The sequence below is a fragment of the Pipra filicauda genome, unplaced genomic scaffold (genome assembly GCF_003945595.2).
Source record: "Pipra filicauda isolate LSUMZ 115617 unplaced genomic scaffold, ASM394559v2 scaffold43_size3849885_pilon, whole genome shotgun sequence".
Classification (NCBI taxonomy): domain Eukaryota; kingdom Metazoa; phylum Chordata; class Aves; order Passeriformes; family Pipridae; genus Pipra; species Pipra filicauda.
The window spans coordinates 385,080-396,755 of record NW_024104576.1 but is presented as its reverse complement, the minus strand read 5'-3'; the positions used below and the strand labels follow the sequence as shown (position 1 = coordinate 396,755).

General features: G+C 37.3%; 1 protein-coding gene across 1 annotated transcript in view; it reads right to left on the bottom strand.

Moving 5' to 3' along the window:
• Positions 1–2,818: 2,818 nt before the first annotated feature.
• Positions 2,819–11,676, bottom strand: part of BOD1L1 (biorientation of chromosomes in cell division 1 like 1) — a 35,960-nt gene continuing 27,102 nt past the window's right edge. Inside the window, exons 20-25 of the mRNA XM_027736215.2 lie at positions 10,646–10,691; positions 7,784–7,818; positions 7,585–7,669; positions 6,990–7,143; positions 5,249–5,392; positions 2,819–4,198 (exon numbers count right to left, since the gene is read on the bottom strand). Coding sequence (XP_027592016.2) covers positions 4,090–4,198; positions 5,249–5,392; positions 6,990–7,143; positions 7,585–7,669; positions 7,784–7,818; positions 10,646–10,691 — 573 coding nt within the window. The 3' untranslated portion in view covers positions 2,819–4,089. The remainder of the gene's footprint in view (positions 4,199–5,248; positions 5,393–6,989; positions 7,144–7,584; positions 7,670–7,783; positions 7,819–10,645; positions 10,692–11,676) is intronic.

Here is an 11,676-nt window from a genome sequence, read left to right as displayed (position 1 = left end):
ACTGCTGAGCGCCCCTACTGACTTTGGATCAGGTTCTAGAGGGAAATGTCACCAGTTGCAAGAGTTACAAGCTTGCCAGACCCCATCAAAAAACGAAAACTGCAAATGAACTTTCACTGGTGACTCTTTAGCTGGTTTCAAAAAACACCAACATGATGAAAAACAACTGAACAAAATCCATTTCTGTGATTTAAAAATCTATATAGTACATAACCCCATAGTATTTTTAGGTTGATAACAGTTAAGACATGTAAATAGCCTTATTCAAGTAGAATGCACTAGAAATATAAAGAGATACTGAGAGCTAGCCAACAGTCAGCTGGTAACAGGTAAGCAGGACTCAAGTTCCTGTTCTGTAAAACTCAGCAGGGGGGACTTCAACTCTATCTCTCCTGAACCGCTTTCAGGACATTCTGTTTCATCACGGTGCAGGACAGAATTCTTTTCCTGACCTCTCTAAATTTGCATGGGCTAGGAAAGTATCTTTGCTTTACACATATCAAGATTCAAGTTGGAGTAGGAGCCTAACTTCCAAACAAGAGGAATGTGCATGACTGTGGGGAAAGACAGTGGAGTCTTTCCACGTATCCTCCCCCCCTCCCCTTCTTGCAATTGTCTTTGATGGGCCATATAATTTGTCCAAAGATAAGAACACCAGGTGGGAATTGCAGGAGGGACTGCCTGGATGCTCACAAAATAAATGCATTCTAGAGACCAGGGAGCTGTGATGATGGTAACTGATCTTTGGTACACCTGGGCTGCAAGAGGGTAGAAAATGCTGCCAGAGATGGGTGTCCTGGTTCCGGCCAGGATAGGGCTAATTTTTTGCAGTAGCCTTGAGGGGACATGGTTACGACCCAGAGGTTATTCTGTACCACCTCAAATCCCTGCCAGAGCATGGGGAAAGGGACTCCAGTCTGGGGAGAAGGGGCTCTTGCTGGTCATGGCATACATCAAACCTGAATATAGGGAACAATCCCTTCTGGATGTGTGCACAAGTAAAAGCACTAAGATCCAGTTACACATGGAATTAAAATCCTAAAGTAGCTCCCATAGGTGCTTTGTCACTTTGCCATTGTGCATTGGGCAAGGACAAAGACTGTAAATGTGAACGTTTCTAGCTGGACCTGCTTACATTATAACATTTTAGACCCGCTGATCTTATACACTGCATTGGCATTATTTACATACTGTCTTAGCAATAAATTTAATCATAATCATCCATATAACCAGCATCGCACTTCTTGTGCCTGATCGAGAGTCTCCTCTCTACTACTCTGCCACAATGTGACTCCTGCTGCATCCAAGGGAAGAACAATTCTCCCCCTCCCTGTTTTCTGCTCAGAAAGGACTTTGGGAGACAGAAGGTATGAAAGACCTGAAAACTGTAAACATTCACTCACAGAATCATTAAGGTTGGAAAAGATCTCCAAGATCATTGAGTCCAACCTTTGACCAACCACCACATGAACTAAATCATCAAGGTATTTCTGGAGCGCTTCCTGCAACGGTGACTCCACCACCTCCCTGGGCAGCCCATTCCAATGTCTAACACTTTCAGAAAAGGAATTCTTCCCGACATCCAGACTGAACCTCCCAAGTTATGCTTAACTACAGTAGACTATCCCTGTAAAGCATAATAGTAATTTAGATGACACTTTGAAAGTACTTGTAATTTGAGACTACTGAACAAACAAACAAAAACTCCAAATAGGGATTGACAGTGATTGTGGCCTGGCAGAAATGTCTATTTTGTTCATAAGGAAGAAGCTGCCAGTGAGTAAAACATGTGTAAGCTGAAAATTTATGGAACCGGCAGTTTTTACCCTCCCTTTAAGGAAAAGTGGCTCTCCTGCTGAAAGATAATTCCTTTAATGCCTTCATATTACAGAATAATTTAATGAGATACACTGCCTAAACAAGATGTTCCTAAATGTTATCCATCACTAAGGGGAAGGACAGTAGAAGATCTTCCAGGAGCTTAGCTTAAAGAGACTAGCATTGATCTTCAGAGCTGTATTTCTCTACTGAAATCATTAGACAACAGCCAGTCAGAAGGATGTGCCACAAAACACACAAGTGCTTTGTCAATCACTATAATCCATCAGAAGAGCTGTGCCTGTGAAATAGGCAAACACAAACTGTACCACAGCAGGACAGGTACTACCAGCAGAGAGAATAAATCATAACAACGTACAGTGTGCAACGGGGGGCTTCCTTAGGAACCTCCTGAGCAATCTCAGTACTGAATTCAGTGTAAGGAAACAAATGGAACAGATGCAGGGAAGGACTCCAAATCCCATCTACAAGACAGTAGATGCACCCTTTGAAAAACAAACAGTTCTTGTTGAGCCTCAAAGAACAAAGGCTGAGATGAAATCTACAGCTTTGGTCTATGCATACTGCAGGGGGTGAAGGGAAAGAAAAACAGGAAAAAAAGAAAATATTCAACTTATCCTACAACTGCACACAAAAAAGAGTATACGCATTAGTATCAGTAATATATAGGAATGTATCAAGCAGTATGTTAACAAGGTATGTATTAGTATGGCAGTTAGTAGGAGTTATTTTTCAGAGCAAGGATATTTTCTTTTTAGACTAATTTGCTTAGAAAAATATTATGTGTGCACTTTTACAGCGTGCTAAGCCAGGTAAACATGTTCCCTACCGTTTATATACCTAAAATATAAGCACCTGTAAACATTTTTTAAAGACATTAACCAGGTAAAACTTATAGATATGACTCCAACCACACGCATTTGTAAAAACAAGTTCCACAGCAAAACAATCAAAGGAAAATAAAATATGGCAACTCGGGTTTTTGGCAAACATTTTATAATTTTTATATAAAAATCTCAGTAAGAAACCTAGCAGAATATCTGACGGAAACATCTGCCTTACAACAAGTTCAAAAAAAACTCACAAAAAAAAAGAAATAAAGAAAAAAAAGTAAAATTCCAACCCCCAAAATATTTTTTAATTATAAACCAGAATATCAACAAAACACTTAAAATAATCTCAGATTGTTTGGCAATTCATCACATCATAACAAGAGACACATTTGATCATATGAAAAGTTTAACTTTATATACAACTTCACTTGAACATTTGCTCTTACCAGAGTTAATATACATTAAAAAAAGATTCTGGCAATAATACCAGGTTCTGTTTTTAATACCTGTGTATAAAATGTAACATAAAATGCTGAAGCTCTATAGTTAGGAGAAGTGACATTTGATTTCAATGGGTCCCTCTTTGTTGAAAAAGACAAATACTGAAAGAACAGCTGTTTAGTTGCAAAATAAAACTGTTTCATTTTAGGGTGGTGTTGGCTGTGAATAAATCTAACCTAATACTATTTACTTCTTGAGGTCGGTAGTAAATTTACAAGTGAAAATATAATCTAGTTAGATTACATTTTAAATTTCATACTTTGTCACAAATGTGAACAGAAAGGAACCAAGTCCCCTTCACTATGCTAAACTACTTTAATGCATGCGAGAAAAATACTTTACCAACTGTCTGAGCATATTTTAGAGAATTTCAGACTTTCGACAGTCCTGGGGGAGCAGAGGGGAAGTTTCCTACTGACATCTGCATAGAATGTAAAATATATAATTAAAAAACCCTAAGGTATATACTAAAGTTTACAGACCAATGCTTTCCATATAATAAATAAAATGTCCATCATCGATTAGATTCATACACAGAGTAAAATACAACCTATTTTTACAAGTTTATGTACAAAGTCTATTAGTAGGCACATGTGTGCCTTATGGGTTGGAAGCATTTGCATTAGCATGTCACATTGGGAAACTCCAACTTTCCAAGTCAGTGATAAAATATATAACTACTTTGTTTTTCATTCAGATACAAAGTAAACTTATTTTTCATCTGAAATAAATGTACATAATATTCTGTATAAACAATAGTTTATAAAGCTGTTTAAAATGTAACTTAAAAGTACTGCATTGTTTAACTTAGAGCTCTGAAACAAGCACGTGCAAATCCCTTTGCTTTAAAAAAAATAGAAGCACAGATGTTTTTCTTCCTTTTGACTTTTTCAGGAAGAGTACTAGCTGGTAGAGATTATCGTTTTGCTTTCTTTCCTGGTGTTTCCTCTGTTTTCTGCTGGCCTTTTCTCCGTACCACTGTTGGGCTGTCCTCCCTTTTACGCTTTGCAGACTGCGCCTTTAACCTGAAAGGCATTATTAATAATTATTTTAACAATGGTAGGGTCTGTAAAAAAAAGAAGTGGTCAGGCACAATTCTCTTTAGAGGACTAAACTAAATTGTCTATCTCTGATGAATTACGAGGATATATTATTTAAAAATACTACTAACACACTCACATGCTCCCATCACATCTTAACAGGACACTGTGTGCTAATAATTCTGTATTTTGAAGAGTGCACCATATGCAGAATTCTCCTTCCTTCTCTTCTTTGGAAAGATTTGTGGGTTATAACAGAATATAATGGACTACATTACCTTGTACCCTGTCTCACAAAGACAGAATAGCGGCAACAGCAGCTCAAGTCTTGCATACACAAGAGGGAGTAAAGGCCAGAGATCATATACCCTTACCTCTATTTAAGCATACATCTATAAGCACACCATATTTCAGATGCAACTGGCTTAAACTCTTGGCCATTCTAACCATTCAAAGAAATGAACATGAGGTGAACTGTGATGGCCCATCAGTGCACGATACACGTGTCTCGGTTCAGTTTGAAGATACTGCCACATTTCACAGAGGATGACAGATACATTTGGCATATAACACATTAAAAAGTGTACCAGGAAAGGAGGGAAAGGTACTCAAAATTTGATATGAGGACTCTCAGAGTTTCTCCTCTTTTTATCAGCTAAACTTAGACTTTTTTAAGCATTAGAATCATGTCATTATATTTGGCTTTAACATGAATTATCGATGTTCTTTCCCCCCATCTGGGAAAGAATCACGGCTGAAGTTAAAATACTGAATAACACCATTTTCAGATTCTCCCAGATTTCAGGTTTCTGAGGATGTAAAGAAAAAAATCTAGTCTTCCAAATGTTAAAGAAAGGAAGAAAAATAAAAACATAAACAGAAGAAAATCTTTTAAAAGCTTTTATATATCACAAGAGAACAGAACAAAACTAGACTGATGTTCAGATTTTGAAACAGTGTATTACATATAAGGAAAGGATCAATGTAGTGGCTTCCAAAACAAATACTCAAAGTGGATTCAACTTTAATACTTACTGTGTCAATGGAGGAGATTTATTAATTTTTGCATCACTTGGAGATCTTTTTTTAGTTGCTAGTTTCTGTCGTTTTCTAGGAGAAACTGAACTTGGACTGCTGCCTTTAGAAGTTGCACGTGTGGTTGGCTTGCAGGGCTGTTTTCTGTAATACAAAAGAATGATGAATGCATATATAACAAGATACTTTTACAAAGTCACTTTCTTCTTGCATTCCAAGTGCAGCAAATTAAGACTACACAGCATTTGCAACTAGTATATAAAAGTTGCCAAAAGAAACAGTGAAAAAACTGTATTTGCTGCTTCAAGACAAACTTCAATGCCAAGCTGTGTATTTTCAAATGGCTACTTTACTGACAATATTTAGCATTTAACTAAATAAAAATACTCATTCCAAGTCCGCAATAATTTTGGTACATAAGTGTCCTTGTTTAAAAAAGCAACTTGTTATGAATTCACTCATATGAGCTTTGGTATCCACTACTTCAGAAACACGAAAAACTTGTTACTGGCCACTAACTTCATAGTTTGGAAAACAGGTTACTTAAGTCAGAGAAACTGTTAATCCAGCAATGCTGAAAATGAAGCATCATCCCCTTCTACAGAATTATTCCCAAATGCTGCTTATAAAATGCAGACTGTATATAGCACCTTAAGGTAGAGATGCTTTGTTACAATTGGAGCTAGAAAGGCAGCACTGGAAAACTGAGACACAACCCCAAATCTATAAAAAGTAGATGTTTCCACAAGCAATCAGAATAAAACCACTAATATCTAAACCTTTATTACAATTTTAGAGTTAACAATTATGTGAGACTAACAGAAGTCCCTCTGCCTTTACCAAAACAAAACTATTGTTTACTAAGTGGTAAATGTTCTGAGTTTTTATTTAAATGAAAATCCCATAACTGCTTTCTGATTCAGCTCTGAAATTATCAGTTCAAGAGCATAGTGTGAACTGTGCTTCAAATAGGGCCCAGGGGCTAACATATAACATATAATATCTTTATGACTGAAGTAAAACCGGTCAATTTAAAGAAATCTCACACTAACATAAAAAAAAGCTTGGACTCCAATTCTGTTCTGGGTGGCAGCAACATAAATCAGAACTTTCCAAAGCTGCTTTCTTTCACTGTTTCCCCAATAAAATCAAGAGGATAAGCTCTGCTAGAATTCAGTTTGCCTACAAACTGTGCTAAGGGAAATGAGAACAGCTTCATAAAAGAGCTCTTGCTACCACACCAGTCTTTTACAGTAAGATTGCTCTCCAATCTTGCAGATAACCACACTAGAAATTAAATCCTCCAGCACTGCAGATTCATGTATTTAAAAACCAGGAACTTACATGGATAATCATATTTTCACATTGTTCCAACTCCAAATACTAAATGGTGAATTGCAGAGTCAAGTCAGAGGTCCCATTTTTACCTATCAGAACTAAGTGTCCTTAGACTCAGCTTCTGAGGCATCACTTAGGATGAAGACTGACAACAGGACCAATTCTTACCTTCTTACATACTCAAGTATGCCTTTATGAGATCCTAACAGTTTCCCCCCACCCTTCACCTTTTGTCTCTTCATCCCTAGGAAAGCTGTACTAGAATTAGAATCATAATTATTTGGGAAGCTCTCATCAATTTAGAGCACATAAACAAAAAAAAGACAAAAAAAGGAAGTAACAATCAGTTACAGTTAAGACCAATGCAGAAAAAAGCTTGCTATTGGTGTCTCTATGCAGTTACCTTTGAGCCTCTAATCTTGTGGCTGATCTAGTTGTGGCCCTGGAATGTGCATCATCATCTTCCTCACCATCCTCTTCCTCAGCTTCCTCTTGCTCTTTTAGTTCATCTTCAGAAGATGTTAATTTCCGACGTTTTTTCTCTGGTTCCAGTGTTTCTGTCCATGTAAAAGTTTACACATGTGTTATAATTTTCCAAAAGCCCTCCAAAATGACATGAACACTTAACTTAGAAAAGGTATTCTAGTCACAAATCCCATTTCCAGTAATTTTCCATTTCCTTCATGCTTCAACATTTTTAATTCACACTTGTTTGACTTAATCTTGCTAACACATTCACCATAGTTTACTTACACAGCTCATAGCCAGTATTCATAGAAAATTCATGAGGCTTTACAGAAGCATCTGGGATGTAGCAATTCTGACATGAGATTACAGCAATTTACACATATTTACATAATATTTACACTAGCTGTAACTCAATGATTTTTCCTCAAGAAAGGAAAATTGAATAAAGCTTATCTTGTTGCTATTAGTAAACAGAAAGGCACAGTAATATCTTCTAATTCTTATGGAGTAGCACAGTTTCATGCTTTTACCAGTTTCTTCTGACTGAACCAGAGAACGTCTGGACTTTCTTCCCCTTTTACGCACAGCCATTTCTGCTTTCTCAGCTTCATCTTCCTGAAAAAACAAAATGGAAGCAAGTAAGTCAAGAACAATTTACTTTACATAGAAGACAGACATTTTTCGTTACATACAGCTTATAGATTTACAAATTACAATGGTTGCACTTACATGTGTTGTTTCTTTCTTATCGGATACATCTGTACCTAAAAAAAGGAAAGAAAAAAACTTAATCCTGAACTTCAAAACTTAATCCTGAACTTCAAATCTTTCACCCATCAATTTGAAAGGGTGTTCTTTCATACTCTGTCAACTTCGCATAAACATCACAGAAGATCAGAAAGCATTTAAAGTCTCTTTTTAATTTAGAATATGGCTTTCTTGTATTTTGTTATATACAAAGACTGGGACAATGATTAATTTTTTTAAGTACTTAAGGCTTTATACGACTGACAGTATTTATTGCTTTGTTGCATATGTTGTTTTGTTTTCATGGAAAAGCAAAAGTTACTCCCTTTTAATTACTGTCAACTAATGACAGAATCACAGAAAAATTTAGCTTGGAAAGGGCTTCTGGAGGTCATCTAGTCCAACCTCCTGTTCAAAGCATGGCTAAATTAATTGATCTGATCAAGATCTTGTTCAGTCCAATTTTGAAAGTCTCCAAGTACATGGTTCCTCCATGTGTTCTAGGCAATCTGTTCTAGTGCTTAACTGTGCCCATGGTGAGGCACCAAGATGACTGTAGCTCAAAAAGACACTATTTAAAACCTGTCTAATACCTAGTATGCAAATTACATGACTCTCTGCTGAAGTACTTCTTACTTCCAATTCAGTAATTTTTGCTGACTGGCCTGTGCATGTTAAAACACATCTATAACTCTACAACTCATGTCTCAACCCAGCCTGTGTCTGTGGTTACCATTTCTACCATGACTAACTCTATATCCCCATATCACCACTGGTGAATCAGAGCTCAAATCAGTCCAGCAGTTTAATTACCTAGGTAGCCTCATCTCCTCAGATGGTAAGACTGATGGGGAGATAGACAACAGGTTAGCAAAAGCATATAGTGCCTTCGGAAAGCTTCATAAAAGAGTTTGGTGAAATAAACACTTGAAGAAAAGTACCAAGATCAGTGTTTACAGAGCCATAGTGCTGTCTACTCTTTTATATGGATCCGAATCATGGGTCATCTACTGCCAACACCTCCGACTCCTAGATCGCTTCCATCAACGCTGTCTCCGTACATCCTAAACATCCACTGGTCAGATTATGTGACCAATACATCTGTTCTAGAACAAGCAGCAGTCACAAGTATTGAGGCCATGTTGATGAGAACACAGCTGCACTGGGCAGGGCACATCTCCAGGATGAAGGACCACCGCCTCCCTAAGATCTTGCTTTAGGGTGAACTTGCCACCGGCTGCTGCAAGAGAGGAGCCCCAAAGAGGAGATACAAGGACTCCCTGAAACAACATCTCAGCCTCGGCCATATTGATCACCATAACTGGTCTACTCTGGCCTCAAATCGGGAGGTCTGGAGACACACCATCTACAATGCTGCCGCTTCCTTTGAGAACACACGCAGGATCGCTCTCGAGGAGAAAAGACAACGCAGAAAGAACCGTGTCTTGCAGAATATACCATCTAAGGGGTCTTTCTGCTGTGCCTTTTGCAACCGGACGTGCCTATCTCGCATTGGCCTTTTTAGCCACCAATGCACTTGTAACAAACGTGGGTAGAGCCCTCCCCAAATCTTCTTTCGTGAAGCCTGGCCATGATGAATTAGTTTCAAGTTCAGTGTCTGTGCTATGGAAGAATGCTGCCTTCAGAAAACAGATGTCTCAACTTCCTCTGCTGTACCGACCAAAAAGAAACTCTCTGCACCCCACTCCATATGCGAGTCTGTCCCTGCCACGAACACCCAGAAATCACCAGATTGAGTGAACTGCACAGAGGGATTCTACTTTGCTTTCTCTTCACTGCCAGGGGTTTTCAAATCCTTTTGTCACATGAATGCTAACAGAGGATGAAAAGTTTAACAGTGTATTTCATCTACTTTATACACTCTTTTTAACATCACTGTGACATTAACAGCCTTTTACCTGGAAAATGGAATTAAGCTTTAATTACACAGTCAAGTGACTGTCCTTGTCAATAAAAAGTAAACCAGAATGTAGTTTGACTCCTTTGTCACATTCTTGTTTTTTCTCTTTGTGTTGATAAAAGCCAAGTAGCACACAACCAGCTAACCCTTCAGAGACAATTCTGAAGCAAATGGATTAAAGCTGACATTTTAACAAATGTGGAGAAAATAGGAAACAGTTCATATGTGCAGTGCAGTCAGATTAATATCTCTGTAGAAACAAACTTTTGGAAACTCTAGAAGATTTGTTTTGAAGATTTGTTTTCCAGGTTTGTTGCATGTTTGTTTATATTTCTTTACAAACCACTTTTTAAAACCTGCCTTTCAGGTTCATCTGCTTCCTGCCATGGGTTTTAAAGTCTGTTTTATGAATGGTCATAATTAAAATGATATGTTTAAACAACCAGTGCAGTTCAGACTCTATACACAAGAAAAATTAGGAAAGCAATAGTAAAGTATTTCACTTAATTTGATTTTAGTTTGAAGCACCAAAAGTACATTTCTCAGTCAAGCTACGCAATCATCTTCTAAAGATCTTTCAGCAGCTGTGAAAGGGGAAAGAAATATCCCCTCGAGATACCACTAAGTTCTTTAGACACATATCCACAGATAGGTCAATTAACTGAACAAAATTTAAAATTTTAAGAGTTAATGTAGTGTGATTAATAGTCACTGTATGAAAGAAAATCAAAATTAAAAACTTGGTAGCAATTAGGGACAAGTCCTCAATTCATCTGTTTACTCAGATGTTTTTGTTCATGAATAACACTGACTGCCAGAGACGATGTTTAGGAAGGACACATGCGATTTTCTTTTTCTTGAAAACCCACCTCTGTTTCTTCTATCTTTTGTTTTATATGGTAAAGGAGATATAACTTTCTTACCTATTTGAGGTGTTTTCCCTCTACTTGCAAAGGTAGAAAACTGCAGCTGAAAATAAAAAAAAGTGGGTTTCTTAATTTAAAGAAAACCAGAAAAATCCAGCATTGTATTACATAATCACAGAGACTTGCTTACATGCATTGTAGAGCTTATCTGTCAATCTAGAAGACATGAACACTCTAATGAGCACCACAAAGTTTGTACTGAGTTTAACATAGGATACATTTTTCCATTTCTGATAAAAATCAGAAACAAGTCAAGTCAGCCCATAAACAAATAACAGCAGTTCCAGTAACCTAATTTACACTAGTCATTGCAATAAAAGACACAAAAGGTAAAAGTCCTTTCAGTCAAATACATTTCCGAAAATTTAACTATCAACAATACAAAAAAGTTTAGTTCAGTCACTTGATGTAATCGCACAAACAGATTTACAGAATTACAAATCACCAGAATTTTTAATTTACTCAGAATGCAACAAAGCTATGTATAATTACACAATCTCCTATGAGTGTCCAAAAAATCATATTCTTTCATCACTGAACAACTCCACTAGGATGCCTATGCTTCCTCTGAAGTAGCACCATGTTCCCAAAGCAGCCCTGAGGAAACTGTCATGCAAAGGTAGTATCTCACCTTACAGAACCCTCATCTCAGATGGGGGCAGGTAACGCTCCTCCCAGAGCCAGCCTGTAACTGACTGACACCACTCACTCATCACTAAGAAGTACAGGACCTTTACAACAGTTGAACCAGAACAAGATGGTTCTGTTCCAGTACTGAGGCTGCCAAGGTACATCTATTTCTGAGTGTGATTTTAAAATTAGTTTTAATTCTTAACCAAACAAAAAAAAACCCCAAAAAACAATCAAACAAAATCCAATCCAAAACATCAGAACAGAAAAACCAAATACCAAACCCCACACCAGTTCAAATTATATTTCATTAAATTAATATTGGGGGGAAAAAAATCAATTAGGAAACATTAGGAATTTTGAAACAAAACTGCAGTAGACCTGTAGAAGGGACAGGA